The sequence below is a fragment of the Sceloporus occidentalis genome, unplaced genomic scaffold, assembly GCF_023333645.1.
Source record: "Sceloporus occidentalis isolate IW3139 unplaced genomic scaffold, rSceOcc1.0.p SCAF_6, whole genome shotgun sequence".
NCBI classification, from domain to species: domain Eukaryota; kingdom Metazoa; phylum Chordata; class Lepidosauria; order Squamata; family Phrynosomatidae; genus Sceloporus; species Sceloporus occidentalis.
In genome coordinates this window covers 70,959,090-70,986,952 of record NW_028316986.1, presented here as the reverse complement: position 1 = coordinate 70,986,952, position 27,863 = coordinate 70,959,090, and the positions used below count along the sequence as shown (strand labels likewise).

General features: G+C 42.3%; 1 protein-coding gene across 1 annotated transcript in view; it reads right to left on the bottom strand.

The window, feature by feature from the left end:
- Positions 1 to 3,522: 3,522 nt before the first annotated feature.
- The window catches only part of LOC149310913 (FERM domain-containing protein 6-like), a 47,259-nt gene continuing 22,918 nt past the window's right edge, over positions 3,523 to 27,863 (bottom strand). The window contains exons 6-13 of the mRNA XM_089529994.1: positions 24,803 to 24,958; positions 20,230 to 20,295; positions 19,109 to 19,176; positions 17,804 to 17,979; positions 14,128 to 14,463; positions 13,862 to 13,978; positions 9,760 to 9,839; positions 3,523 to 4,909 (exon numbers count right to left, since the gene is read on the bottom strand). Of these exons, the coding sequence (XP_089386120.1) occupies positions 4,622 to 4,909; positions 9,760 to 9,839; positions 13,862 to 13,978; positions 14,128 to 14,463; positions 17,804 to 17,979; positions 19,109 to 19,176; positions 20,230 to 20,295; positions 24,803 to 24,958 (1,287 nt within the window). The 3' untranslated portion in view covers positions 3,523 to 4,621. The remainder of the gene's footprint in view (positions 4,910 to 9,759; positions 9,840 to 13,861; positions 13,979 to 14,127; positions 14,464 to 17,803; positions 17,980 to 19,108; positions 19,177 to 20,229; positions 20,296 to 24,802; positions 24,959 to 27,863) is intronic.

Here is a 27,863-nt window from a genome sequence, read left to right as displayed (position 1 = left end):
ATCTCTTCAGTAGATTAAAAGCTTTTTAAAAAATAAAAATAAAAATTCCAAACCACAGCTAAACTAAACATAAAATAGACCTTTGTGATGAAAATCTCTCTATATATATATGTCAGGAGTCTTACATTCACAAGAATCAAAAGAAGATTGCATAATAATCATTGCAGTGCTTGGAGAAATTTCATTAAGACAAGTTTGTATCACTATTGGCCCAGATTCTCATATTACCTTTTCAACAGGAGACATCAAGCAACTTATGTTTTGCAGGATCACTGCTGGATTTCATGACTCTCGGGAGAGAACTAGTTTTCATATTGGGCACCATCTCACCATCTCATTATACCTGTCTTGAAAAACTGGGTCAAGGCACATGAAAAACTGCAAGATTTTCATTCTCACTTACTAAAATGAAATAAATATGAATATATAGATTTAAGAGAGAGAGAAAGAGTATATAATAGCTTGAAGCAAGGAGCAACATGCAATGGGAACAACTGATAGGGATGGCACAGATTTGTCCTGTGTGTGCAAAGTGGATATAAAAGCATTTATTGAAGATGGAGGTAGGGCATGTCTGCTCAATGGAGCAGATCTTATAAATAAAATTACCGAGAGGGATGGAATCATGAGGCTCTCCAGGGGCCCGTTCACACTGCACAATTATAGCATTATTATTCCATTTTAACTGCCATAGTAACCTCCTATGGAATCCTGGGATTTGAATTTTAGGAATGGTATTTAGAATTCTCAACCAGAGAACACCATACTCTACAAAACCCAGCATTCCATAGAATGCAGCTATGGCAGTTAATGTGAAACTATAATGTTTTAGTTGTGTAGTGTGGAAAGGCCCCACATGTAGGTGGACTGCAACTCCCAGTATCTCAAGCCAGGACAACCAATGGTGAAGGAATACTGAGAGTTGCAGACTAACAACATCTGTATGATTCTCATACATGGGCATCGAGGGTGATTAACTGGTTCACTAGGATCACTGAAAGTCAAATTGGCAAAAGGTAGTAAGGGACCATAATCTACTGGGAAGAGATTCTGCATGAACCCCTAAAAATCGGCTTCTATTTATTCTCATGCAGATTGTGAAAGTGACTTTTCTTTCAGGTAGTTCTCAGAACTTGCTGCTGATTTCTCATCCCTTTTGCAAGTAGGTACACAAGAAAATAAAATGTGCCATAATGCTGATCTTTATCCACACTGCTGCTACCGTTCCTCCTCCTCCTCCATTCTCTTTAAATGTTTGGAGAGACATTAAAACAAAAACTAAAAAACTCCACTGTTGTAGATGTTACTAGTCTTCTCTAGCCCTACAATTTTGTGGGAAATGGGTTTCTTTGACCCTTTAATTTATTTCTATGGCAACAGGCAATCCAGAAAGAAATGTTCAAGTGATCAAAGTTGGGGTGGGCAAAATAAATATTCTACTGCCAAAAGGAGGAATAATACTATTAAGATAATGGTACACTACTTGAATTACATTCTCAGATTTACCATCAAAGCTCACCCATACTTGGAACAACACAGAACTAAACTGAAGGGGGAAAAGAAAATACTTGGAAAGATTTGAGATAGATTAACTCAGTTAGATACATCTCTTGACTGCTCCCTTCATTGCCACCTAACACTGGGAGCCAAACAAGAAGATACACCAGTTACTCAATTAGCAATTGTATGATTAGTTTTAAAAAAGAAAAAAAAAACAGGTGTAGGGCAGGATGATCTGGATAAGACCCAAGGTGTGGGAAAAGAGGGTATCCTTCTGGGACGCCTGAGGGAGTTGGGAATTGGGGGCACTGCTCTGCAGTGGTTCCGTTCCTACCTCTCGGGCAGATCCCAGATGGTGGAGCTGGGGGACTGTCGCTCCGATAGGAGGGCCCTGACATCTGGTGTCCCTCAGGGAGCGATTTTGTCCCCTATGCTTTTTAACATTTACATGAAGCCGCTGGGAGAGATCATCCGGAGACATGGGGCGCGGTGTTATCAGTACGCTGATGACACCCAGATAATTTTCTCTATGTCTCCGACTGATGCAGTAACTAAGGCTGGCATCTCTCCTCTAGATGCCTGCTTGGCGTCAGTAATGGACTGGATGAGGGAGAACAAACTCAGTGTGAATCCAGGGAAAACGGAAGTACTGGTGATAGGCTCCCCGGCTTCGGGTAGTGAGATCTGTCACCCGGTCCTGAACGGGGTCACGCTCCCCCTGAAGGACTCGGTGCGCAGCTTGGGTGTACTCCTTGACTCGTCGCTCCAGCTGACTCCTCAGGTGGATGCGACGGTCAGGAGTGCTTGTTATCAGCTTCGGCTGATACGCCAGCTGCGTCCCTACCTGGACCGTAAGGACCTTGAATCTGTCGTACATGCTTTGGTAACCTCTCGATTGGATTTCTGCAATGCGCTCTACATGGGGCAACCCTTGTACCAAACTCGGAAGCTGCAATTAGTGCAGAATATGGCAGCCAGATTGGTCGCTGGTAGCTCCAGGTCGGACCATATAACACCTATCTTAAAAGATCTTCACTGGCTGCCTATTCGCTTCCGGGCTCAATACAAGGTGTTGGTTTTGACCTATAAAGCCCTAAATGGCTTGGGCCCAGGGTACTTGGAGGACCGCCTCTCCCCACATAATCCACCCCGCACACTCAGAACATCTGGGACTAAATTGCTGGAGGTCCCTAGGTCCAATCTTATTCGGACCTCGCAGAGAGCTTTTACTATTGCTGCCCCTGTACTATGGAATAAGCTCCCTGCAGAGCTTCGCTCCGCCACCTCATTAGATGTTTTCAAAAAACAGCTGAAAACATATCTATTCCGGCTGGCCTTCCCACCTTAATTTGTTTGTCTGTTTTTTCCTGCCCCTTTTTTCCTTTCTGACCCCGGATCGATGAACGTTTTTGCATTTTTCTTCTGCCCCTGATATATGTATTTCTTATTTTATCGTTTCCTGTTCCTGTTTTTGTAATAATGGTTTTTAACTGCTGATTGAATTTTTAACCTGTATTGTAATGTTTTTATAACTTTGTAAGCCGCCCTGATCATTTTTTGGAAGGGCGGGGTAGAAATAAAAATTTATTTATATATTTATTTATTAACACTGTGCCCCTTGTTGGGATTCTCATTTGGACTTGTCCCTGTAATTTGCATGGGAGGGAAGAGAGAAAGAGAGACAGAGCATTTCGGTTTGACATTTCATCTAGGCTAGCCTCATATAGGTCTGCATGTGGAACTATGATGCTGTTGAGCTATAGAGAAATGTAGCCAATGAGAGTTCCTCCTTCAATTATAAATTCCCTCTCCTTTCACTCCATTCACATTGTTTTCTGCTGGAATAGTGTGTAGTGTGGAAAGGCCCCACATGTTGTTGGACTGCAACTAGTACACACATACTAGCAGGTCATTTCTACTTGATTCTACAGGCAGTGAGTGATGAACATGGGTGTATTAACTAACCCCTGAGGAATATATATATATATATATATATATATATATATATGGAAGATATGAAGTGCCCTGTTGCATGGCTCATGAAAGTTAAGACAGTATTTTTGGTGAAACAATGTTGGGATTAACTAGATTTCAGAATCAAGATCAGTTAACAGAATTAATTAGCAGGATTCTTTCCCTACCTTCTGTACATACCATCTTCTAGATGGTTTAACAAGCTCATGTCTCACTGAAATCAATGGGATTTCAATGCACACTGTCCATGAACCTGAAGGGAAAATTGTCATATTTTACAGCTCTGGGAAAGTCATGGACCAGTCCTACAGAAATTACTGACCTGTATTATCATTTCTAAGCAATTTGTGGCATTTATTTACTTATAATTTTTTTCTAACATATTGTGGCATGATGAATTTCAGCATGTTGCAAACATTATGGTATAAAATGCTACTTATTCCTAAGAATAATATCAGTTGTTTTTCTGGTCATTTTTTCAAGAAATGGCTTAGAATAGGGCAGACAAAAGCTAAAACAAGCAGTGGCAAAGTCTCAAAGTGATGCTCTCTCCCCAAATAGCCTACTGAGGATGTAAAATATATACCAACAGATATATTGTTTTCAGAAATGTTTGGGCAAACACCTTGAAAATTGCTTATGACACAAGGCAGGTTTTCCACTTTAGGAAGCCCACAACATTACAGAGCATCTGTTTGGCAGACAGTTGATGAAGGTACATTCTAGAAAACCAACCTCCCAAAGAATTACACATGCTGAAACAGTGTGGGGGGAAAACCCACAATACAGCAAACCAGTTTGTGTAAAAACAGCAAGCAAATGTTGTGTGTCCGCCAGTTGTATTTATTAGTTTGAATCATTTGCCCACCAGGTGTTTTAGTGAGAAACGTATTCTTGCCAATAGTCAAGGATCTCTTTTCTCTAGTACTGGAGCACTGAAGAGGATGCACTTCAATTATTAACTTGTACTTTGATCAGCTCTGCTGCATAAAAAAAGGATAAACCACAGAGAGGCAACAATAAGGAAAACAACTTTCCCACATTATGAGGTATAGAGATACAGAGAGAGAATGAATTCTCTTTTCTATCAGACCAGCAATCATTTCATTTTTTCTAGATGCTGTTCAGTGAGATGGACCCAGTGTGATCACACCACAAATTCCTCTGGGAGCTGATCTTCTCCCAAGAGATCCAGAGACAAACAGTTCATGGACCTCTTTCCATAGAGAGCTGACTTGGTTTTACAGTCTGCTGTTGAATAAACACATCCGTAGCTGGCCAGCTTATCCTCTAATGTGCAACCAAAGGTATAGCTGTGGGAGGTATCCGAAGACAGAGTGGCACTGAGTGGTGGATGAAGACACTTGTGAAGACGAATGTCATCTAGACTCTGGCTATGCTTGTCAGGGTACTTCATAACTTTGGGCTGTGCAATCTGCCAGTTTAAGAAGGGCACATATTATAAGCAGACAACATGAAGCAAACAAGTCAAAGAAAAACAAGGGAGATTGTGTGTAGTCATGTTCCCAGCACATCTCCATCTCATGTCAAATTGCTAACATTCCTCTTGTACTCTTTTAAGGAAATTGTCTTAATGAAGGAGCTGTGAACCATTACAGAATTGTGAAGTCATTCAACTATTAATGCCCAGATTTTTCTAAACTCAGGACGCATTGTCCTCAGTGGCATGTACAATCAATGGAATACTGGAAAGGAATCATTTGGCTGAAATAACTCTTCTTGTCTGAATTGGAAATAGGGAGGTTGCATTTCAATAAAAAAAAACCTACAAATATTTAATCATAATAACTGCAAGGTTAGCTTTTGTTTTTATCTCTCTATAATTACATTTTTTCAATTTGGTCATGATCAAGTGGTGATTCCATAACTATGCAGCAAAAGCTATGTTTTTGCTATGTTTTGCTAAAGATCAATTGAAATTTGTAATTCTATAGTATCAGTCCCCTTCAGATGGCCAATGATAAGGAATTGTGTGAGTTGCAGGCCAAAATATTGAGAGGACAAACGCTTCCCCACTTTTGTATCCAGGATGAATTTATGTGTAAGAATCCTTTTAAAGAAAGGGAAAAAGATTAGCTTTTGTGTGCAAGACATAATTTAAAGCATATGAATAAACTGTGACACTTTTTTTAAAAAAAAGTTGGCCCTCCATATCCACAGATTCAGCCATCTATGGTTTGCAAATATTAAAAAAAACAAAAACCAAAACAAACAAACAAAAAAACCCTTACTTTGCCATTTTATATAAGGGACACCATTTTACTACCCCAATGTATATAATGGGACTTGAGTGTCCAGATTTTGATATCCATGGGGGTGGATGGATGAGAGGGTCTTGGAACCAAACCCCAGCAGATACCAAAGGCCCACTGTATTTCTGGGTACTGAAAGGAACATCACAGCAAGCATTAGGCCAATCTGTCCACATCTATTGTCCAAAAGAGAGGGGAGGAAGATCTGCTGCTCTAATCTTACTTTCTTTTTTTTCCCTTTCATATTGTGTCCATTAGATTGTGAGCCTATGGGTAGGTGCCTTTATCTTTTAATCTCTGAACAGGACTCAGAAAATTGAAAGTACTTTATAGAGGATCAGTAGTAACATTAAAATTAAACAACAGTAATGCACTCAAAAATAATAATACAAATCTATAATTACCTTGCTGGATATGACTATGGCCAAAACACATTGCAGAAATAATCCAGTTTGAGACCACATTAACTGCCATTGCTCAAAGCTAGGGAATTCGGGGAATTGTAGTTTTGTGAGACATTTAGCCTTCTCTGTCAGAGCGCTCTGGTTCTGCAGTTCCCAGAATTCCTTAGCACTGAGCCAGGGTAGTTAAAGCGATGTGAAACTGGATTATTTCTGCAGTGTGTTTTGGCCCTAAGTATCCACTTTATCCCGTATTCTGTTTGCCTATGTGTTTATTGACTGATTAACATTAGTATTCTTTCCATCAAAGAGCTCAAGGTGTCTAACAAATGTTCCCTAAATAGTATTTAGCCCTATGCCTAAAACCCCTTGTGGCTTTATGCTAGTGTAGCCAGGGCTATGCCAAAGTAACTTGTTTTTCCAATACCTCTTTGCATAACAGTTTTGCCCCAGCTGTATAGCAGATGCTGGATGACACCAGGTAGAGCTCTGCCTCTGACCCAAACAGCTACAGCTGGGGACACGTGAAGAAGTGCACTGGGAAACTTCCCTCATGCCTCTGCCTGGTTGGCTATCTTTTCCCTCCAGGATGCTCCATGGGAGTAATGCAGAAGGATGCTTGTGGAAGTTTACATTCTGCAAACTCAAAATGGAGTTCAGTCTACAACTCTGGAATCCTCCAGCGAGCATGGTCACAGCAGGGCTGCAGTTTAAATCATGTATTTAACTCTCCCTTTAAAATAAGGGAGACTCAAGAGTGCATAAAAACAAATCAGAATCAGCCCTTGAAAAAGTTCACAATTATGGATGTTGTTGTGTGTCTTCAAGTCATTTCTGACTTACGGCAACACTATCACTGGATTTTCTGAGGTGTGTGACTAGTCATCCAGGTTGCATCCGTACTGCAGAAATAATCCAGGTTGACACCACTTTAACTCCCATGGTTCAACTCTATGGAATTCTGGGAACTGTAGTTTTGTGGGACATTTAGCCTTCTCTCTTAGAGCGCTCTGGTACCACAACAAACTACAGTTCCCAGAATTCTATAGCATTGAGCCATCATAATTAAAGTGATGTCAAACTGGATTATTTCTGTAGTTTGGATGCAGCTTCAGTGTGTTTCATGGTTGTGTAGGGAATCAAACTCTGATTTCCAGAGTCTAGTCCAGCACTCAAAACACTACACCATGCTGGCCAGTGTGTATATTACAGTTATACATTAGCTACCTTGTTGATTTTCATGGATTCAAGAGAAATGAATTATATTAATTCTAACTAGCAGTTTACTCTGCAACTGTTGACAGGGTGAACTTCCTTTAGCTTTCAGATTTCTTTTGCTACACTGTGTGAGGGAAAGAAAATTTCTAAATTTTCTTAGCTGAGCAATTTTGACTCTAACCACAAACCAAGAACAAACAGCTAGTCCTGCAGTGCTGAAGGTCTAACATCAGTCTTTTCTTACAACGACAACCACATTTTGGATACAGAAATTTTAATGGCTGAAGTATAAAGATGAACTATTTTTAAACAAACCACAATATTATTGCTTAAGTTCCAGCAGAAGATACTACTGCTAGAAACGAAATCCAAGAGATAAATCCATCCCTACACATCCTGTGTTTAGGTTGTATCCAACTTTTGAAGGGATTTCGTCTAAATGTTAGGCTGAGAAACAGATGTCGCACAAAACAAAATCACAAGAGTTTAAAACCAGAATGAGAATTGTGTGAGGAAGAAGGGGGAAGTGTGGGCCAGCTCTGCTCCCTCCCTTACTGTCCCTATCACCCTCTTTGTGTGTTAGAGGGCACATATCTGCCAGAGCAGCTTAGAATATTTAGAAGTTATTTTTGGATCAGTTCCCAGAATCCCCCAACCAGCATGACTACCAACTATGGCTTCTATATAGGGTTGCCATTTCCCGGTTTTGGGTGGGACAATCCAGGATTGGAGGATCCAAAAATGTCCTGTCCTGGCTGGGCATTTTTGACCCCCCCAGTCCCAGATTTCTGCCTTGTTCCAGGCCAAATTTGGTCAATCTCCAGTCTACTGGAGAAAATGTGGCTGGAACAAGGCAGAAAGCTTCCTCCAGCTCCTCCTCCAGCTCCTTTTCCTCCTCCTCCAAGATGGATGCCTCCACTGGCTTCCTCCCCATAAGACCCACTGTGGCCTGTTAGGCTTCCCTGGGGCTGGAGGAGGCCAACCCACACTTGGGGCCTCGGCCATGACCTCCTCCAGCCCCAGGGAGGTCTAGCCGGCCTTGCTGCATCTTCTGGAGCCTTGGCCCTGGTGGCATGGTGTGGAGGCAAGAGGCCTTCCTGGACCTGGCATAGCTGTGCTGCCTGTCCGCGGCTTCGGATGAGGTTCAGAAACATCCGGCAGCACGAAGAGGAGACAGACGGCCTCCCTGGGCCTGAGCCACAACCGCACCACCTCTCTGGGGCCTCAGCCGAGGCACAGATAGATCTGTCGGTGCAGCAAGGAGGTAGGAGGCCTCCCTGGACCTGAAATGCAGCCATGCTGCCTGGCCAGAGCCAAGACCAAGGCCCAGAGAGATCTGGAGGTGCAGCGAGAAGGCAGGAAGCCTCCTGGGCCTGATGTGTAGTCGTGCGGGGCTGAGGTCCAAAGGATCCAGCGGGGCTGTAGGTGAGGCACAACATGAATTTATATTGTTTTTTAATATTTTATTAATGTTTTTGGATTTTAGTTGGCCATGTCCTTAATTTTACTTGAATGCCCTACATTTTGCCCATTTTGTGCAAGAGAATTATGGCAACCCTACTTCTGTAGGCTTCCTGGCTGTGAAACAGAACCTTGATCTTACATACATTCAATGCACATGTGGAGTTTGAACAAGTAGTAAAATCTTTCCAGTGTATACATCCTTCTTCCAAAGTGTGTTGGATGATTAGGTTGAAAACAGTAAGGATGACAACAGAAGAAATAGAACAAAGAGGACTATATTCTCTCACGTTGTATTATCCCATGTAAGCTTACCTCAGATTTTGATCTTTAAGGGAAGCTCATCTCTCAGTCCTACCATCCTCAGAAATTTATCTGATGGAAACACAACCAAAGATGTCCTTGGTGGCCACTTGTAGGCTATTAAAGTCCCTTTAAAGGAAAAGGAGGCTGCTGCCTCGCTATTATCCTTTTGCTGATAGGCAAAGCTCTATCTATTCAGGCAGGCCTTGGGCAATTAAATCAGATTTCTACAGAAGTACTTTTAAATGGACAAGTGTTTTTTCACCTGTCTGATATGTGTTTTAATCACAACAATCCTATTATTTTTCTTGTACTGCATCACTTAAAAACCCTACAGGCACCAGATCATGGAAGCCAAGCAGGGTCAGCCCTGGTTAGTACTTGGATGGGAAACCACCAATGAATACCAAGTGCTGCAGGCTATATTTCAGAGGAAGAAACTGGCAAAATCACCTGTGAGTATTCCTTGCCTAAGAAAACTCTATGAAATTCATGGGATTGCCATAAATCAACTGTTGACTTGAAAGTGCACACACACACACACACAATCACAGAGTTATTTGTGGGGCAATTAAACCTCTTGAATAGGGCTACTGTATAAATAAGATGATCATTTTTTTAAATCTTACCTGACGAAGGGATTCCACACTTTGGCCTTTGACCTTTATTAATGTGACTTGTACTACTGAAAGAGAGTTCTTATTCATGTCTGTCAGGAAAAGGAAATGAAAAGAATCAGAATGGAAGGTGCAAACTGGTCCATGCTAAGCACTGGATACTTTATCATGAAATCAGCAAAATCTATGTCAGTCATGATTAACTTTAGTCTCATGCATTTTAGTGAGCCTACTCTATCCGGCAGGCCTTTCAAAATTAGCCTCCTCTCCATGAGTATGGATGTCCCTTCTGTCTTGTAAACATAAATTCTCACCTTAACTGTATCCTACCCCTATTTTTAGCTGTCCCTTCCTTTATAATTTTTAAGCTTATATTGTCATATATTTTATATTGTTTTTGTTTTTATGATTGGGATGGGGGGATGGGAAGGGGATTATTTTAAATACAGTCAGCCCTTCTTATACACGGATTTTTTATACACGGATTCAAGCATACATGGTTTGAAAATGTCCCAAAAAAGTATAAATTTACCTTGATTTTTCATTTTTTATAAGGGACACCATTTTGCTATGTCATTATATTTAATGGGACTTGAGCATACACGGATTTTGTTATACACGGAGGATCTTGGAACCAAACCCCAGTGTATAACAAGGGTCCACTGTAATACACTCTGATGTATATTGTTTTTATTGATTTTTCTGATATTGTAACCCACCTTGATTCCCTGTGAAAAGGCGGGCTATAAATAAATAATAATAATTATTATTAATCTATGATGAAGTCCAAAATCAGCTTACAGTATGTTGGGAAATGTAACATACAACAGACAAGATCCTGCATTACCATGTGCAGTGTAAGAGTTCTGCAGCTGTTGCTCTGCTACAGGTCCCTGCTCCTGTATGACTCATGCTTTCTGCAACAGTCCCCCAGAATGGCCATTCAGTGACCATTAGCAAGCTGCAGGGAGAGGATTAAAAGACCATCTGGCTACACCTCAAAACCAGATTCTCTCCAATTCCTCATTCTTTGCAGCAGCCACAGAATGACTGTTCAGACACACTGCTGCAGCAAAACCATAGGTCCTAGGGATTTTTGGTCAATAAGCAGGCTGCAAAAGAATGCCAACTTCTGCAACAACCCAAACTAGATATACACAAGTATAAGGTATACTTACGCTTGTGTATGTCATTAATAGGATGGTGGGTACCACGTGTCACAGTGAGAATTTTAAAGGTGGGCAGTGGCAGTGGGGAGTCACCCAAGAATTGCTAGAATTGGCCTTTCAGAAGGAAAGCATGCTAGGGAAACAGCATGTACACAGAAAGGACTGTGAACTTGTTCCTATTAGTAATGAATCAGTAATAAAGCCTAGGAAAGTCTGGGAGGAGGGCATCACCACAATTTGTTTTTCTTATGTTTAGTTGCATTGATCCATCCATCCATCCATCCATCCATCCATCTATCTATCTATCTATCATCTATCTATGGTATTTATACCCTGCCCTTCAGTCCTAAAGGCTATCAGAGCAGCTTACAATTATTTTTTTTTAATTAGACAGTTCTATACCAATGCTCAGACCAGTTCCAATTCACATCCACTACCATAGTGTTATAAGTTGGACACCATTCATTTGGAGAACCAGGGCCCATAATCAGGCTGCTTTTCAGCATGTATCCAATGTAGGAAGAGAAGGCAACAGACAGACTATTCCTGATAGCTTGATTTGCTGCCTTATTTATGTTGATATAGGTAAGATGGACATCTAGGCTATACAAAGAGTGGATATGTGCTTAAGTAGTTACAACCGATAAAATTCTAATATAAAAAGAGATGGGTTGGGGAACCATACCTGTTTCAATCATCCCCCCCTGAGATAAACCTTCCAGGAAGAAGGAGGTGAATTGTCCAGCACCAGAAACTGGTGAGGAGTTGGCTGACTCTGTAGGCTTAGGACCCTCAGAGATGCCCAAGGCTGTACTTCTAGATAGAGACAATTTATCTTCAAGAATGTCAATATCTGAAGGCACAAGCTTGGGCAGAGGTGCCTTTGTGAAGTATGGAGGTCCAAAAAATACTCCTTGAGAACAGAGGCTTCCTCAGGTGTAGAGAACTCTAGAATTTCAGCAGCTGTATATAACTGATGACACCCAAATAGTCTTCTCTGTGTCTCCGACTGATGCAGTGACTAGGGATGGCATCTCTCCGCTCAATGCCTGTCTGGAGTCGGTAATGGGCTGGATGAGGGAAAACAGACTCAGCCTGAATCCAGAGAAAACGGAAGTGCTTGTGATAGGTTCTCCTGGTCCTGGGAAGGAGGTTTGTCCACCTGTCCTGAACGGGGTCACACTCCCTGTAAAGGACTCAGTTCGCAGTTTGGGGGTGCTCCTTGACTCATCGCTTCACCTGACCCCTCAGGTGGATGCAACAGTTAGGAGCACCTGTTATCAGCTTCGGCTGATACGCCAGCTGCGTCCCTACCTCGACCGGGGGGACCTTGAAACAGTGGTGCATGCACTGGTAACCTCTCGACTTGATTTCTGTAATGCGCTCTACATGGGGCAACCCTTGTACCAAGCTCGGAAGCTGCAGTTGGTTCAAAATATGGCCGCTAGGCTGGTCGCTGGTAGTTCCAGGGCCAGCCACATAACACCAATACTGAAAGATCTGCATTGGCTGCCAATTCGCTTCCGGGCCCAATACAAGGTGTTGGTTGTTACCTATAAAGCCCTAAATGGCTTGGGCCCAGAGTACTTGGAGGACCGCGTCTCCCCATACAATCCGCCCCACACACTCAGGTCAGGGGGGGAAAATCTTCTGAGCGTTCCCAAGACAAAATTTGTACTAACGGCGCAAAGGGCATTCTCTGTGGCAGCCCTGCAATCTTGGAACGCTCTCCCTGAGGAGCTCCGCTTAGCCCCCTCCCTGGAGTCATTCAAGAAGAACCTGAAGACTCATTTATTCTGTCAAGCCTTCCCTCACATGTCCTGACTGTTTTTACCCTATGTACTGTGTGTTGTGTTGTATTGTATTGGATTTTTTAGATTGACTAGTAATTTTTAATTGATTCTGTGTGGATTTTAATGATGTATAGTTATGCTGGTTTTAATTGGGGTGTTTCTTATTGTGAAGTTTGTTTTCTTTTAATCTGTACTGTATCGCATTTGTATTGCCTGTAAACCGCCGTGATCGTGGGAATGGCGGTATAGAAATAAAATCTCAATCAATCAATCATTCAATCAATAATAAGTAATAATGGTATGCTGCTCACCAGTTCCTCTATGCAGTCATATGGCTACTTTTTACACTATTTGTATCAACAAATAAATTGGGGTGAGCAAACTTTCTTTTCTGGAGGGTCACACTTCACTGGAGGCAATTTGTTCTGGCCACATGCTAGTAGCAGGCAAGCTGGAACCAACAGCTGGTCAGGGAACAGCACAAAATGGGCTGGTACACTCCTTTCTATCTTTCTGGTGCACTGTTCTTTCCCTTTTGAAGGACAAACAGCTCTTGCTAGAATTAAAGTGACTGCAAGCAGTGGGCTGTTAAATTTAACCTAAGAGCTACATAAAGTTAGGCCAAAGGCTGCTTGTTGAGCTAAAGAATTAAGAAACTGCTTTGAAGGTTCCCAATTCTGAAGATGAATGTGAATAGGAAATATGCATTTAATAATTTCCTTACAGAAAAGGGCAAAAATAGAGAAGGCCCACAGTATGCATTCAATGCAAAAAGATTATAATTAAGACACTCTGAAGCAAGTTTATTGCACATAACTAGTCATGAAAACATGTAAATATATCACATTGAGAATTCCAGTACTTTTGAAGAATTATTGAACTCTGCTTAGCTGAAAGGTATTCTTTACAACTCCCTGTCTCCACAGACTCATCTAATGACCTTCTTAAACTACAATGATTTAATGTATCAGCCATATTTTTTCCACTTCACACACAGATCCCTTTGAAGTAAGCAAAAAAACTAGAATTGGAATACAGCTGAATAACTTTACTCTTCAAAGCTGGTTTTAGACAGAGAATTAAAAAGCTGCAATACTTAAAACCCCAGAAAACAAGATAAAATTATAAAGAGGTATGCAGGGACTACCTCACCTTGGCAACACACACCATTTTCTGCCTGAGAATCAACAGATTCTTCACGGATAGTTTCTTCTAATGGTGGCTCATCCACTGGTACCTCTTCTGGTTCATCCACTACTAATTCAACTTCTAGAATTGTGAAAGAGAGCTCAGCATAATAACTCATCTTTTTCTAACCTCATTGAACCACTACCAGAACTGCCACCAGCCCTCTGTCTTAATGGAAGGGGAAGAGGTAGGATGTCACTGCCTCTCACTCATTTTCCTCCAAGTCTTACCATCATCCTGAGAGTCACCTTCTGCTCTCTCTTTGCCACCACTATCAATGCCAGAACTGCCACAGCTGATGTTTGAGCTACAAGACTGCTCCTTCTGATGAACCCGACTCATCCCAAAGGGCTCATCCACTGACATCTCCACAGATATCCGGTGTCTTGAATCAGCCTCAATGCCAGAAGTGTGGGAGCTGCCATGACTATCTGTTGACTGTCGAGATAACCGATTATTTCTCTCGCTGCCTCTGCTACTTCCGCTGTCGTGTGAACGTTTGTCTGATGGATCAAGATCCATCTCCAATGTATCACTGATGTAGGATTCCCGATATCGTTTCTTCTCTAGAAGAAAAGAACAGGATGTGGAGAAAAGAGTAAAGAAGGGACTGCATCTTATATTAGCACAATAACCAAGATAAATAATATTCAAATACTATGCTACAACAGACTGGGGCCAGGATCCTATCTAAAGCTACTAGAGTGTTAAATTCTGCCAGTGTAGTTATGAAGAAGGCCTAGAAGAGATGATGACAGACTCATGGTATTCCATCCCCCATTTTCATTGGGGATGGGACAAGGATGGTCTGGCTGCCACTGCATAGTCTTAGGGGGGAAATGCTGTACAAGGAAGCCCTAGATTCCTCTTTGTGCAATGTCTCAAACGTATTTACATTGGTATCATAACTGGTTACACTAACATAAGTAAAACAAAACAAAACAAAACAATAACTGGGGAGCATCCAATGTAATCCATAAAAGAAGCAAGAGTCACATCTCAAGATGCTCAAAAGATAGCTGTTTATTGGCTTTTCAACAAATAAACAACCATCTTTTGAGCAACTTCAGTATACTAGTCACCTAGAAGATTCTGGCCAAAAACTAGCTTTTTTGAAATTATAAAAATAAAACCTGAATGCAGATGAGATCTGGGCAAGAAATGAGGACCCCTGGCAATTAAGGAGGGAGGGCCCAAAATAATCAAACAGTATTCCAGTGCTGCAACATATACAACTCCTTTTCCTCTTATACCATTTTTTGCTCAAGTACTCCAAACTAGAGGGTAAAGAGTGAGGTGGAGAGAGAAATCAAGACTTGAGCAGAAGAAAGCACAAAGGCTGAGCAAACATATGGAAATTGAACAAGCAAAAGGCCAAATTGATTTCTACAACATTTCAGCATTTATTCTGAATGCAGAATTCAGGCTTTTGTGGCACAGTTCTTGATGGGAAGTATGAAAGTGCCATTCGTCTACAAATTAAAATGGCTAATAATAAACAGAACCATTTCCCTAGACCTGTGTCCACAATCATTTCAAGACCCAAACAGAATCTTTCAGTGTAAAATTTGGCTCACTGGCATGCTAAAGCTCTTGTGTAAATGTCACCAAAAACACATGGTGATGTTTCACCTGGAGGAGTACCTGGTTTGAAATTCTACTATGAATTTAACTGGTTTCAGAAGCACAAACATGAGAATGAAATGAGCAAGTCTCTTGTCATACACGCTGATCCATTTCCACTCCTCTCTACAACACCATCGTTTCCCACATATCAGACTAACGCATATGGTAAGATGTTCATCTGCAATATAGCTCCTGGAACAAATGCTTATGTGACCTTTGGCATCCTCCATGTGGGATCTACACTGTGGACAAATTGGCTCTCTTTTTTTCATATTTATTGAATTAATACAAGGTGAAGCAAAAGAAAGCATGTGCGTTCATGAAGAATACCAGAGAATATCTTACTCTGGTATTCTTCTGCTTTTCTTTCTTATTCATGAGTTCAGCTATGGTTTTCTGTTGTTCTTAATTGATATATTTCATTGATAGAGTGAAGAAAAGGATCTTAATAATGTTTTTGGATTCCAAATAATCTGCTTTATCAATTTGTTGAACTAGTTAGTCGAACTTTTGAATTGGAAGGTATAGATTGGAAGGTATAGATTAGTTAATGCCTTTTTTTAAAAAGGTAATATTTACCTGTAAGGCAAAGTGTTCCTGGTGTCTGAAGAAAAAGAGTGGGAATCATCCTGCCCGCCAACTGTTATTGGAATAAAACACTGGACCTCAGCAGTAACAGATAACGAGAATAACATTTCAAAGAATCTGGAAGGCTAGATATTCTCCACCCCTACTTTAATTATAGGTAGCTATCTCATTAGTGTAGCTCTGTTGTAATCATTAGCTTTCTTTGTGCATTACTACTCTGAAGATCAATTGTGAATTAAAAAGTGCTGAAAGATTGCACTTTCAGCCCTGGTCCATACAGAGCAGGGAAGGCTACCTGTGCAGAGTTCTTTGCAGGCATGCATTCCCAAACTACGTAACCTTGACCTGGCCTCAGTGTGGATTCATGGTGGCTCCATCCATGAAGAAGCAGAGAGATTCTGCCACCCAGGCACAGTTTGGGCCATAGTCCCTTCCTAGTTGCTGTGTCCTTTATGTGAACAACATGTGAAGTTGTACTGTTAAGAAGGTGGAATGTGGGAGTGATTGGGCCCATATTTCTTTTCCCAGGATGACTTGCTGCCTAGGGAGATGGTTTTTCATATGTAGGTCCTTTTCCTGTTGTGGTCGCCCTCTCTCCTATTTCATCTCTTTACTTCTTATCTCTTTGCTTGCCCAATAGAAGAAAAGTTGATAGGCAAGGAGGCAGTATTTCCTCCTCCTTCTGACCACTGCTGTCTACTCACTCACCCCTGCTGGGGAGAAGACAAAAGTAAGCAGGTAGTAATAGAAGGCTGCAGTGATCGGGGGTCTATGGCAGTGCCACTCCCTGCACAATGTGAACCTTGTCAAACCATGTCAACCAATTACACTTGTTTCACAGGGTCAATTGCCCAGCAATTTTCTGATCTGTTCTGTGTCCACACTGCACATACCAGTTTGATACCACTTTAACTACTATGGCTCTGATCTAACCTGAAGCATTCTGGGATTCCCAGTTGTTTGGGGACAGAGGGGAAGACTTCAAATCTCTAATTTAGGCGCGGTACAGACTGCCCCTTTTCTTGACAGGTTGGGGGCAGGGCAGCCTCACCAGCAGCCCAGAGGCCCCAACCCAACGGTTTTCGGGACCATGGAGAAGCGGCAAAATGCTGCTTCTCTGTGGTCCCGAAAAGGGGTGTCCTTCGGGCTTCATGCCCCAGAATACCCCGAAAGGCGGAGCCATGGGAGAAAGGGGCTGCCCAGCCCCTTTCTCCCATGGCTTTGTTCCCACAGTCATCTGGTTGCCGTGGAAATGACGCTTGTGGCGCCGCAACCAGGAAGTGGCGCTGTCATGACACCACTTCCTGTGCGCCATGTTTGGGTGTTCAGTGGCGGCACCGGCATCATGGCAGCCCCATATAGATGGGAGGCCACCATGATGACGCCACTATGTAGTAGGGTTGCAGGGCGTGCGGACGCTCCGCCCCCGGGCAACTCTACTACATGTCCAGGTCAGCACAAAGCACCAGTCTGGACCAGACCTTAGTTCACTTCTTGGAATGACAACAGTATACCTCATGAAACTACAAATCCCAGTATTCTATAGAATGAATTTATGAGTTTTCAGGTTGTATCAGAGTGCCATAATTGTGTAGTATGGATACATCCCTGGCAATCAATAACTTTTCATTCACCCAGTATTTTTTAGCAAGCTTGGCCCTTTCCCAAATGTAAAACTTGTCCATCCCATACCTTCTGCATCTTCCATCATTTGGATCTGCTTAAGTACAGGCTGGATGTTAAGAAATAGCCGGTGACTGTTGCTAAGCAGCTGCAACAAGTGTCGAGACCGGAAAGGGCAGCCAGTATAGTAAACCAGTTTTCGGGCAGAAGGCAAACCATCGGGCTGGATCACAAATTTTTTTCCCCTAATTTGGAAACAAAATACAAAACCAAATCAAACACAAAACAAAAAAGGAATAAAATGAGGAAAAGATGAGGATTTAAGAGAACATCAGAGCAGATCCCAAAAATGGGAGCAGTGGTCTATATAGTCCTGTAGCAGCTGGCATTACCTTCTAGGATTTGAGGCTGGTCTTTCTTTGGAACCTGAAGCAGCAATTGCCTACAACTAACTGATCCTAGGATCTTAAGTGTACAAAGTCTATTTCCTACATCAAAGATATGGCTGTTTCCTACAACTTTAGTCCTCAGAAACATCCAAAGTGACTGCCTCCTTTTGCATATGCCAATAAGGCTCTAAAGATCCAAAATGGTTTCTTAATTGGACATCTGAGCACAAAGTGTGTGTGGGGGAAGACATTGTCTGACCCGGGCCCTTGGCTATCTTTTAGGACTTTTGCCCAAATCTGAGCATCTTCTGCACCCTGCAAAGAAAGGGGATTAATTTTAATCCAGTCCAATCCTATGCATATCTCCTTGGATGTAGGATTTATTGAGTTTAATAGGACTCATTCCCAGAGGATCAGGGGGGTGTAGTGGTTTGTGCATTGGCCTATGACTCTGGAGACTAGAGTTTGAATCCCTGCTCAGTCATGAAAACCCACTGGGTGACCTTGGGTAAGCCACACTCACTCAGCTGCAGAGAAGAGCAAACGAAACCTCCTCTGAACAAATCTTGCTAGGAAAACCTGTGATAGGTTCGCCTAAGAGTCTCCATAAATTGGAAACAACTTGAAGGCACACAATAGAAACAAAGTGCATATAGTACTGCAGCATAAATTGCATGGTTTAACTTTAGCTATTCTATTAAGATGAAACCAATGTGCTGTGGTGGCTGAGCATTGGATTATGACTCTGGAGACTAGGGTTTGATCCCCATTCAGCCATTGAAACCAACTGGGTGACCTTGGGCAAGTCAACACACTCTCAGCCTTAGAAAATCCCTTGAAAGGTTCACCTTAGGGTCCCTGTGAGTCAAAAACAAAGGCACACAATGACAAATTCTATTAAGGAACAATAATATTTGCCAGCCCTGAAACATCAAGATTCAAATAGAAAAGGAAGAGGACATGATTGAGATCTTCAAAGCTCACCAGAAATGCAAGTTTCCCAACATATGACCAGGGGAAGTCATAGAGAAGCTGGCGAACATGATTCACTTCCTAAAAGGAAATCAAATACAAGGTAAAAAACAAAATCTTGTGAGGGTTATAATATAGCCATGCAAGCAAATATTAAGATAGTGAAAGGAATGTAAGACCTATAGAACATCTGGGGAATGTGTGGCTCTACAGATGTTCCTGGACTCCAGTTCTCATGGCCAAAAGTCAGAGATTTTATGAGCTGGAGTCCAAGAATATCTAGATGGACATAGTTTCCCTAGCTGTGGTTTAGAAAAAGGGTGGAAACTGTATGGCACACAGCTTGCATGTGGCCCAAGACTTCCCAGAACCATAGAATCATAGAATCGTAGCATTGGAAGAGACCACAAGGGCCATCCAGTCCAACCCCCTGCCATTCAGGAAATCACAATCAAAGCATCCCCGACAGATGGCCATCCAGCCTCTGTTTGAAGACCTCTAAGGAAGGAGACTCCACTATACTTCGAGGGAGTTTGTTCCACTGTCGAACAGCCCTTACTGTCAGGAAGTTCCTCCTAATGTTGAGGTGGAATCTCTTTTCCTGCAGCTTGCATCCATTGCTCTGGGTCCTAGTCTCTGGAGCAGCAGAAAACAAGCTTGCTCCCTCCTCAATATGACATCCCTTCAAATATTTAAACAGGGCTATCATAACCTCTTAACCTTCTCTTCTCCAGGCTAAACATCCCCAGCTCCCTAAGTCATTCCTCATAGGGCATGGTTTCCAGACCTTTCACTATTTTAGTCGCTCTTCTTTGGACACGCTCCAGTTTCTCAATGTCCTTTTTAAATTGTGGTGCCCAGAACTGGACACAGTATTCCAGGTGGGGCCTGACCAGAGCAGAATAGAGTGGCACTATTACTTCCTTGGGTCTAGACACTATACTTCTATTGATGCAGCCTAAAATTGCATTGGCCTTGTTAGCTGCCACATCACACTGTTGACTCATGTTCAACTTGTGGTCTACTTGGACTCCTAGATCCCTTTCACACGTAGTTTCATTCAGCCAGGTGTCCTCCATCCAATATCTGTGCTTTTCATTCTTCCGCCCTAAGTGCAGTACCCCCACCTCTTACCTGATAAATGTGCATCCCTTTAAGGGTCAGACCCAGGATGATTGTAGGACGTTCCTCCTTCTTATCCTATAAACACACAGAGAGGTACAAGATGAAAAGGAACTCTCCACAAGCATGTTTCTTTGATAATCAATGGGGATGCTATTAGTCCACTAGAACTGGTTTGTAGCATGGCATGATTCTGCTCATGATGCTCTTTGAGAAACTGTTTTCAAGCTGCCTTTAGCTGACAACATTTATTTTATAGACTATACCCCTTCTTGGAGGAAAAGGTGCCTGCCATACTTTCCCATGACTTTGTAATTCCACAGATAGGACAACTGAAGCATACTACATGTGGGCCAGACCTGGAAAACATAGAAGCTTAGGGTTGGGAAATTACCTGTGGCTTTCCAGATGTCTGCTGGATACTATCTCTCACCAACTAAACAATCTAGCTAATTACACAACGGGGGTTGTAATTCACACAAGGTCAATGTACTTCACACAAAAAGCACAAGGGGGCTTGTAGTTCAACAACACTTGAAGAATGTGACATTCCCCAGACCTGCTTTAACTGGTACAAAATGCTGCTGCTTTCTTCTTCCAGGATGATGGAGGAACAATCTGGGCAGTGCTTGCACCCACTGGAGAGGTGATGTTTTGAACATTTACAGTAATTTAGTAGGCTGGACTTGCATAGGCATCAATTCTAGTCATATCTGCCCCCCCCCCACCAACTATGCCAATTAAGATCTGTCTTGTCCTGTGTTCTGTCACTGTGTGAGATCAGGTCAACCTCATCAAAAAGTAAGGCCTTTTGGTGCTGGCCCTGAGGCTATAGTAACATTGTTTGTAACTAATTTTGGAATGTGCTGCAATAGCTTTTTATTTAGATCAGCTGAGAGACACATTCAGTTCTTCTGGCAGATGTTTTACTTCTTTGTAATGCTATTTGATTGCTTGTAATTGCATTTATTTATTCCCTTGTTTTAATGCCGCTTTTATTGCTTTAATCTCTCTCTCTCTGTCTTTGATATCCTGCCTTTCTACCTAGCAGCCCAAGACAATATATAGTCCTCCCTCTTTTTTAACATCACATTTTACCTTATGAAGTAAATTAGGCTGAGAGACAGTTTCTCTACTTTAAAGTCACTCAGTGAGTTTCATGGTGGACTGGAAATCTGGATCTGAGTGGAAGTAACGGGTGACTACTGTGTCAGAGGTACAGTGAGTCAGCCCCAGGTTTGAATGCAAACTTTTAAAGAAGTTTCTCTAGGTGGCAAACGTCTAATTTTCACTGCAGAAACAATGCAGTTTGACACTACTATGGCAAAATTCGGTGGAATCCTGAGATTTCTAGTTTGTTGTGGCATCAGAACTCTCTGGTAGAGAAGATTAAATAGTGCACAAAACTACACATCCCAGAATTCCATAGCATTGAGCCATGGTAGTTAAAATGGTGTCAAACTGCAAAGTCTATCCTAAAAATAAGGTCAGCACCTTGGATCACATCTTTAACAAACCTGGAGCAGGTGAATTACCCTACTAATTCCCAAGCCACCAACCCCTATTGAACTTGGGTCTCCACAGTCCTAATCCATTGTACCACATTAGCTTTCCAATATAGGTTTGTCACTTCTAATTATATAAGCCATCACAAATGCAGGCTGAAGCAGGATATGCCTATAACTACTGTAAATAACATAATATACAAATGAGCATAACAGTATTCTTTGGCTACACGTTCCATACTTTTCTTCATGTTATAGATGCTCCCCCACCCCCCTTTTAGTTGGAAAAAAGTATTTGCAAAGGAATTCAGGTAGCAATGGGAAATTTGTAGAGTAAACATAGAGTAACATTCTTGTTATTGATTTTGTATGTTATTGGTTTGTTTGTCAGAAGGTTCTTCAGAATGTGAAGTCGAAGGCTTTCATGGCTGGCATCCATAGTTTTTTGTGGGTTTTTCGGGCTATGTGGCCATGTTCTAGAAGATTTTCTTCCTGACGTTTCGCCTGGCGAAAGATCAGGAAGAAAATCTTCTAGAATGTTCTTCAGAACGCACAAAGGAATGACATCAGACACTCCCTTCCCAGAGGGGGACCAAGCAGCTGAGAATGCCTGAATCATGCACCTCCTTATGGTATAGTACAACGAATTGTGGGAGAATGTCCTCCCTGATAACCACAACAAAAATGTTTGCGAGTTGGTGGGTAAAGCTCAAAGCAGATGTTTTGGACGTCCTGTGGTGTCCGGTGGTATGGGACTGTGGGAGCTGTAGCTGAATATCTAGAGAGCCAAAAGTCCCTTACCCTTGTTCCAAAAGATTACCATAGGCCCGTTCCACACGGGCATAATAGTACAGACTGGGTCCGTACTAGGGTTAGAAAGGGACGTCCCTTCTGGACGCCCCTAACCCTAGTATGGATCGAGTCTGTACAAAATGGCGGCGCCCGTTCCACATGGGGGCCTCCATTGCTACGTCACCACCGCGCCACCTCCAAACGAGGTGGCGCGGTTGTGAGGTACTGGCGCCGCGCCAGGGCGCATAGAGTGTCCTTTCCATGGCGCCAGAAGGAGCTCCGAAACGGAGCTCCTTCTGGGATTTGTGTCACTGGGGCAGCCTTTAGATGGCTGCGCTAGCGACGCAAAGCAGAAAGGGGCTGAGCGGCCCCTTTCTGCTTGTCCCCACCGCCGTCGGGTTTCCTTGGGGCATGAAGCCCCAAGGACACCCCTTTCCAGGCCACGGGGAAGCGGCAAAAGGCCGCTTCCCCGCGGCCTGGGAAGCGGAGGATCGGGGCCCCAGAGGCTGCCGTTCTGGCAGCTGAGGCCCCGATCTGGCGGGGAAAGGAGCGCCTACAGGCTGCCCCAAAGGGGCGGTCTGAAACGCGCCATAGTCTACCAAAGGTACTACAAAAATAAACTCTGCAGAGTACATGGGTCTATGTTTGGCTGGTTTTAGACTTTGTCAGTACAGAGCCCCAACAAATGGCTTTCATGTGGTTCTCTGTTCCCAGTTACATGAAAATAATAATCCAGGCTTCTCTTTCACTCAACTACTTTCCCAACAGAAACATACTTTCTGTTTGTAAAGAGCTTACTGTGACTGGAGTCTGGAAAAACTCTGAATTACATATCCCAGAATCCCTGATGCTAGTGGGAGGACAGACCATGCTAGTGGAGGTTGCTAGGAGTTGTAGTATACAAGAGTAACTTTTCTAAGTTCTGACTGTGACTATGTAATCATTCACTATGACTTTTCATACCTTGGATTAGAAACTCATTCTATGTCATAGATAATGATTCATTTTTTCTTTCTAGGCTGCTACAGAATGTGATGATCATCACAGAAAAGGACATAACATATAAAAATAAATACCATGAATCTGTCTATTAACCACATGAAGAAGAAAAAAAGAACACTCATCCATCCACACCCTGCAGTATTTCAAGTAAAACAAGTATTCAAGCAACCAATTGCAGCTCTTCTGCATTCGTGAACACAAGGCATGTCAGCTCTTGCCATCTGTATCCCTTCTAACTCATACAGCAATATTCATAAACACATAGATTCAACTGGGAGGGAAAAAAACAAGTGTGGGATAATAGAAGGAAGAATAGCACAGGCAAGATTTCCCTCCTGCTGCTATAGAGATCAATGTAAAATCACATGTAAGTTTTTTAGTTTGTGATTTCTTCAGAAGACTTCTTGCTTCTAATGAATATTTTATCTCTGAACTGAGGCCTTTTCAGTAATGTTAATTATATGCCAGGGCTAAGTCAGGGGTGGGGAACATGTGGTCCTCCAGGTGCTCTTTGACTGTATAGATTGAAGGCAGCAAAACTGCCTTTGGGGATGTTACATGTGACCCTATGGCCACACTTTGCCCAACCCTGTTTTAGACATTCAATATGCCACCAAAGGAGATGCATTTCTGGTGCCAAGATTACCATTTCTGTTCCTGGCAATGGAGATACCGTATTGACTGTCATGTAAAGCAATGTGAAGTAATTTTTATTTCCTATGATTCCTCATCTTGGGATAGGCTGCCAAGGACTGATCTGCAGGGCCACGCAAGTTTCTGTAGCCTAGCTTAAGACAGAATGGGTTAGAGCCAGAATGGGTTGGATCGAGGCAGGCTAATAACATAAGGAAGGCCATATGTTGCCTCCTTGGACTAGTAGGGCTCCTTATATCTACAGGAGGCTTCTGACTCAGCAGGGCAATCCCACTTGTGGAGCAGAGAAGCAGTTTAATCTATGTCAGTGCCTCCTTCCCAAATCAGTTTCCCTATGCTTGCCTGAATCTGCTCCGGAACAGTGGAGAAAATGGCACTAGAGGGATTGCAGAACAAGGAAGGAAACAGTAAAAAAAAACAACACCTCATTCTCCTCTTTTCTTTCTGTGGGAGCATTCTTAGTGGAATTCTGCTAAAGGAACACTTCTGCCATTGGAACAGGAGTTGGATCGGACCCAGAACATATGGCCTAATACTAGTTTTGTGCTTGGGTTTTAAAGAAAAGAGCTCAACAAGGATGCCAGTTTTCAAACACAAACTTCTTGTACTTGAAAGAAGGTATTTTGCTCAACCTTCTGCAATCTGTAGAAGTGGACAGGTACATCTTCCAGCAAGCATGACTCCTTGACATACTTCAAGATAGCTTCTCTGGTTGACAGGCCTTGCTGTTCTCGGTGCATCTCTGGAGCGTGCTTCAAGATATAATCACTACCCCGCTTTGCTATTATCTGCCATGAGAGAAAGAGACAAGGTCAGCTGTTTCCCCAGCATCCCTTCAACAAACCTATGAAAGGTGACAGTTGGGACTCCTCCAATGGTATTTGCAGTTCAGGGAAAGAAAAACGACCCTCCCTCTGTCTCGGAAACTATTTTGGCTACTTTGAAAAGCGCAAGGCACAAAACAGCTTTCTCTAATCTGATACTCTCCAAATGTCTAGGATTACATCTCCTATCGTTCCCAGACAAATACTGGGATCATCTGATCTTCTTGTTCCTCGTAGGTGCCCCTTGTATTAGAGTCCAGCTGAGCAGCTGCAGTATAACCAGGGGAAACTTTTCTGCCTCTGCCCCCAGATGGCATACCTAAACTGGCCAAAATGTCCACACCAAAATCCACCAGAAATGTCTCAAAGACCACTTCTGGTTTTAATAAATAGGTTGTTGCTTTTTAAATAAATGTTACATACCACATCCCCCCTCAACCACCAATTTAAAAGGAGAAATACTGCACTGAGCTGCTTCCAGGGAAGGTCAATCACCTTTATTTAATTATTGATTGATTGATTGATTGATTGGCCAGAAAAAGGGAGCTCTGGAAAAACTGGAGAGGCTGAGAGCAGCAAAAAACAATGTCAGGGCTGCATTTTGTCCAACCCCTATTACAGGCTCAGTATGCAAGCACAGAGATGAGGACTTTCTGAGCTGTGGAACATCTCTAAAGAGACACAGGCCTGATGTCTGCTTCACAGATTTTTTGGTGCCATGTAAAGCAGTTTAAAACAAACAAACAAAATGAAACAAAAAATTTCCAGACACTTTAATCCTGCTGCTGCTGCATATTGCTTCGAGGGTTTTGAAGTTAATTGTCAATTAATTACCTTTATTGTGAAATAATTTTAAATCTGAAAAGGCTAAAGGTTGGCATATACATGTAAGAAATAATCCTTTGAAAAAAGGTGTCTTTCAATATCACCTGCCAGGTGGAACTTGGCAGGAACATTTTACAATTCTGTGCCTCTTTAATTACAAAGCAAAAGCAAATTGTGAGATTCAGATGGGATTATAATCAAAAACTAAAAATTAAAATTAATAGTCTCGATGCGTTTAAAAATTGTTAGCTTCTTCTGACACGGTAATTCAGTAATGTGAGAAGCTGCACTTTCATGCATGCAGCCATTGAAGTCACACATGTATCCTTCAAAGCTGGTTCATGAGAGACCTCCTTAGATTTTGTTTAAGTATAAGTATAGCAAAATTAGAAAAGGCAATTACTTTCTTTGTGTTTGAAAAGGGTCTCATGTATATAAAATTATAGGCTTGATTTTAGTATGGCTCCTTTAGATAGTCTCAGAAGAGTAGGGGAAACTGATTGGGATGTTTGCATAGATGCAGAGAAATAAAATACTAGGTTGATTATATTTCCAAAGTGTCTGTTTCAATAAGAAAAAATACACTAAAAATTCTACTTAAATGGCATTTAACTGTATAGTTAATTTCATAGATAATCCCCACTCTTTCCTCCCTTTGCTGGTGAGGCCGCAAAATTAAAACTTCCTTTCAACATTTATGGTGGTTTTGTAGTAAAGTACCTAAATTCTGGGATGCAGTAAATATATTACCAACCAATGCCTTACAAAGACTCTAGAATTTCTTCTGGTGAATCTCCTCCCCCCCAGAAGGCAATGCAAAGGGATCTCATAAAGCCTGGACTGCTTATTTATGAGTAGCTGCCAAGGTGGTCATTACTCAATTTTGAGGATCTAATGGGGATATTTGTGACGTCTTAGTTTAGCCCAAATGGCTAAGGGAAAGAAAGAAAAATAAGATTTTATTACAATTTGGAACTAGTTTATTGGGGAGGAGAGATAAGGATGGAGCTCCGAAGGCTTTCAGGTCTTTTTGGTTGGCTGTATGAGAAAACAATTTTGACATCCTTAAATTATGCATTATAGCTGGGTACTTTAATATGAAATGTAACTTTATGTATTGCTGTCTTTTTTACGGGGGTGAGGATTGTCCATAATAGGATGATGATTATTTTTTAAAGAAAAAGGTTAGGTGTTTCTGAAGCAAAAGGCTCAGCCAGCAGGTGGCAGTGCTGAAATGATCTGAAAAGATGATTTCTGCAGGTGACTGCACCAGACATCACACCAGTATAGAGTGGAGCCAGGGCTTGCATGACTGGAATGTTGGGACTTCGTGATACTTGCTACCCCTCCCAGCTTCTCTGTTCTTCTGATCCTGCTGAATTTCTTGCAATTACAGGGCAGCTGGGAGAAGAGAACAGGTTTTCCCAGTAACAACGTACGCTTGTGACCTATCCTCATTTTCTGAGCTATTTGAACTCCTTTTGACTGGAATGAGCAATTAAGATCCATCACCTTTGAAAAGACCCACTCTTAGGAAAACTTTTGGAACTATTTTGTTGAGATAAACATAACTGCCTATATTTCAGAGATTCTCTTTAGAGGCTTAGGTGGGGTACAGACTGCCCAAAAGAGGCGCCTCCTTGGCGCCTCTCTCTGCTGCACAGCTGCGGCGCAGCATACAAATTGCGTGGTGCAGTTGCGCAGCAGAAAATGAGCTCAAAAAGCGGCTTTTTGCTGCACCGCAAAGCGCCAAAGACAGCGCATATACGTCGCAGCTACGCAGCTCCATATGGAAGCTATGCAGCTGTGACATAACGGTTACGCGCGCCGTGTATAAGGCACTGTGTAACAGCGGCGCGTGCATGACATGCTAGGGTTGCGGGGCATGTGCACGTTCCCCCCCTCCGAGGCAACCCTAGCACGTCGTGGACATGCCACAAAGGGCCTGTCTGGAGAGGGCCAAAGCTATGGAGGCTCACAATGAGCATGTCAAAATTTGCCATGCTATTGTATCATACTAGTGTCACCTAGTAACCTCTCAGCA